Source organism: Mustela putorius, unplaced genomic scaffold (genome assembly GCF_011764305.1).
Source record: "Mustela putorius furo isolate JIRA1106 unplaced genomic scaffold, ASM1176430v1.1 tig00003898_pilon_pilon_pilon, whole genome shotgun sequence".
Lineage (NCBI taxonomy): Eukaryota > Metazoa > Chordata > Mammalia > Carnivora > Mustelidae > Mustela > Mustela putorius.
In genome coordinates, this window is record NW_025422047.1 from 34,410,366 (window position 1) to 34,413,059 (window position 2,694).

The 2,694-nt window shown below is 56.9% G+C and overlaps 1 protein-coding gene across 1 annotated transcript; it reads right to left on the reverse strand.

The window, feature by feature from the left end:
* Positions 1–302: 302 nt before the first annotated feature.
* Positions 303–2,469, reverse strand: CLEC14A (C-type lectin domain containing 14A). Its single transcript, XM_004773307.3, has one exon. It carries the CDS (start codon positions 2,198–2,200, stop codon positions 731–733), a length of 1,470 nt encoding a protein of 489 aa, XP_004773364.1. The 5' UTR covers positions 2,201–2,469; the 3' UTR covers positions 303–730.
* Positions 2,470–2,694: the final 225 nt, after the last annotated feature.

A 2,694-nucleotide genomic window follows, 5' to 3' on the forward strand; every position in this document is an offset into this window, starting at 1 on the left:
GGACACACAGTAAACACTTGAATTGGTGGTCAACTATAATTTGCTTCCAGAGCCAGCTACTCTGGCAACACTACAGTTTGGATTTATAGCTGAGCACACAAGTAGCAGTGACTTTGAAAGCAAAGTATAAAAGAACCAGGAAAAAGGTTGCTGGTTGTTAAAGACTGATTCTTCATTACAAGGACTTGAAGATTTCCCCTTCAATCTGAGAGAAGGAGGTGCCCTTGTTTCTATGCTCAGCATGTGCCTCAGCTGTTTTTCCTAAATAATCAATCCTCCAGAAGACCAATGATAGCTGAGTGTGGGTTATCAACAATCCTTTATTTTATTTTTTTTTCCCTGGGAACTTCAAACAAATATATGTCCAGCCTGAAGGAAGCAGACAGTTTCCTTTCCATGTTGGTTAATTTTTTTTTTTTTTAATTGTACTGTTCTCTGTTTGCTTCCCATATCTCAAAAGTCCAACCACTTCTCCAAATCCCCCAGAATCAACACAAGTAAATACCATTCCCCAGTAGAATCCCGGCCCCCAGTACCACCATAAGGCACTTCGACATCTTCCATCTTCAGGAAATGAGTGTCCAGTTCAGATTTGGCTCCTTAGTGGAATAGAGGGGAATTTGGGGGAAGGGTATTTCCTATAAGAATAGTTAGTCCCATAAATAAGGGACTTCTCCCTTTCCACTGAAAGTGAAAAACTCTGCTCAGAAGTGCCCATTGTTCCATTTCCCTATGTGTCACCAGAGCCAAGAGAGGACCCTGTCTGGGAGGCACCTTCTGCTCTGTCCCGCAGACTAGAGGTCCCCACCTTCACCCCATTGTCTGTGCAATGTACAGAACTGGAACGCAGAGCAGCGGCTTCAGTATCACTCTCCATGCCCCGCTGGGTCAAGGGTCCCTTTCTCGGCTGGGAGGAAGGGCTTTTGTGGAAGCACAGTTTGAAAAGCCCCAGTACTGTCATGGTCAAGATAACCAACACTACCACCGCTATGCTTACAAGTATGAAGACCACGGTGGAGGAGGAGTCGAAAGGTTGGGGAATGGCAGAAGAAGACGTGGAATTAAACTTGGGAGTCACACTCCCTGAAGAGGTGGTGGCGGCCTGTGAGCTGGCTTGAGGGGAGATCGGAAGGGTAGACGTCGTGCTCTGTTCTCCCCAATGAGGAATCTCGGGAATAGATGTTGCTGAACTGCCTTGTCCAGGGACATGGGGTATATCTGCTGGCTTCTCCTTTACCGTGGGTGCCCACGTTCTCTTCGGGACGGGGCTGGCAGTAGCGACCGGCCTGGTGGGCACCTTGGTCCCCTCAGGGGCCGGCTGTCCTTCCCCACTGATTACACAAGAGCGTCGGTCTTTCCCCAGCACGAAGCCCGCGGCGCACTCGCAGGCAAAGCCTCCCAAGTCGTCTAGGCAGTTAGGGAGCTCCGCGCATTTGCCAGCACGGAGGTACCTCCCGGGACAGGGACAGAGCTCAGCCCCAGAGGGTATCCCGTCCCAGCGCGCACTGACCGCGTCCGCGATGCAGGTGGCTTTGATGGAGAGCTGCCCCGGACAGAGCGCACTCACCTTGGTCCCGGGGGGACTGAAATCCAGCGCCGCGCTGGACAGCTGGAAAGGCGCCCGGTAGCTCAAGTTAGAGGCGGCCCCGGGGCGCGGCGCGGGGCACAAGCCCTCAAACTTGTACTTGCACAGGTAGCCATTGGCGCGCGAGTGGCATCGCATCTCCTTCCAGCCTGCGGGCTCGACCCCCCGGGTGGCCTGGAGTCCCGCGCAACTCCGAGAGGTGCAGGAGCGTTGGGGTTCCTCCACCCATTGCAGCGTGTCGCTTTCGGACTCACTGACGTCGGGGGACAGCCAGGAGAAACCCCGCAGCGGCTCGTTCTCCAGGGTGCAGTGGGATCGCCCGCGTTCCAGCGCTACCCAGAACAGAAGGTCTTTCGAGCCCCCTCCGGGCCCCGGGCCTGCCCGCAGGAGTGCAAGCACCGCGCGGAGCTCTGCGCCCCCGCGCACTGTGCTGAGCGCCCCGCCGCGCAGACTGCAGGCCTCCTCGGCCGCCAGCCTCTGGATGGTAGCGTGGTGCAGGCTGTAGCAGGCCCCCGAGGCCGAGCAGCCCGCGCGGTCGGCGGTGGGGTGCTCGCCCCAGCCAGGCCGAGACCAGAAAGCCTGCCAGAGGAGGCACAGGGCGAGCGTCGGCCTCATCTTGGAGGCCCGGGTCCCACAGCTGTTCCCAACTTGGATCTGTCCCGCCCAGGGCGCGGAGCTGTCCCAAGAGCGCGGTCACCGCCCCCTACAGCTGGCTCTCCCCCTCTTCCTCCGCCCCACTCCAGCCAGAGCCCTCTACTGCCAAGAATCCCCATCACCCTCTTGGCGGCAAACCTCTTCCCTTAGGCCCCGACAGGAAATGTGTCCCGAACTCTGGCAGGCCTGGTGCAGCCCTGATTTATTCTGGGGTCAAGAACACAGCTGGCGCCCAGGGCAGTGGGAACACAGTAGACCAGGTCAAACCTGGTCGCTTAGAGCAGGGGAAAAGGAAAGACGTTACTGGGAGGAAACTTATCATTCCCCCCCCCCCCCCCCCCTCCCCGGGATTAGAAAGTTTCAGGAGCTCAGATCCCAAAACACTTTGGTGAATATTGCTAGGAAGGACTGGAAAGGAGGAACTCGGTGACAGCCCACGCCCACCCGTTGTGCTT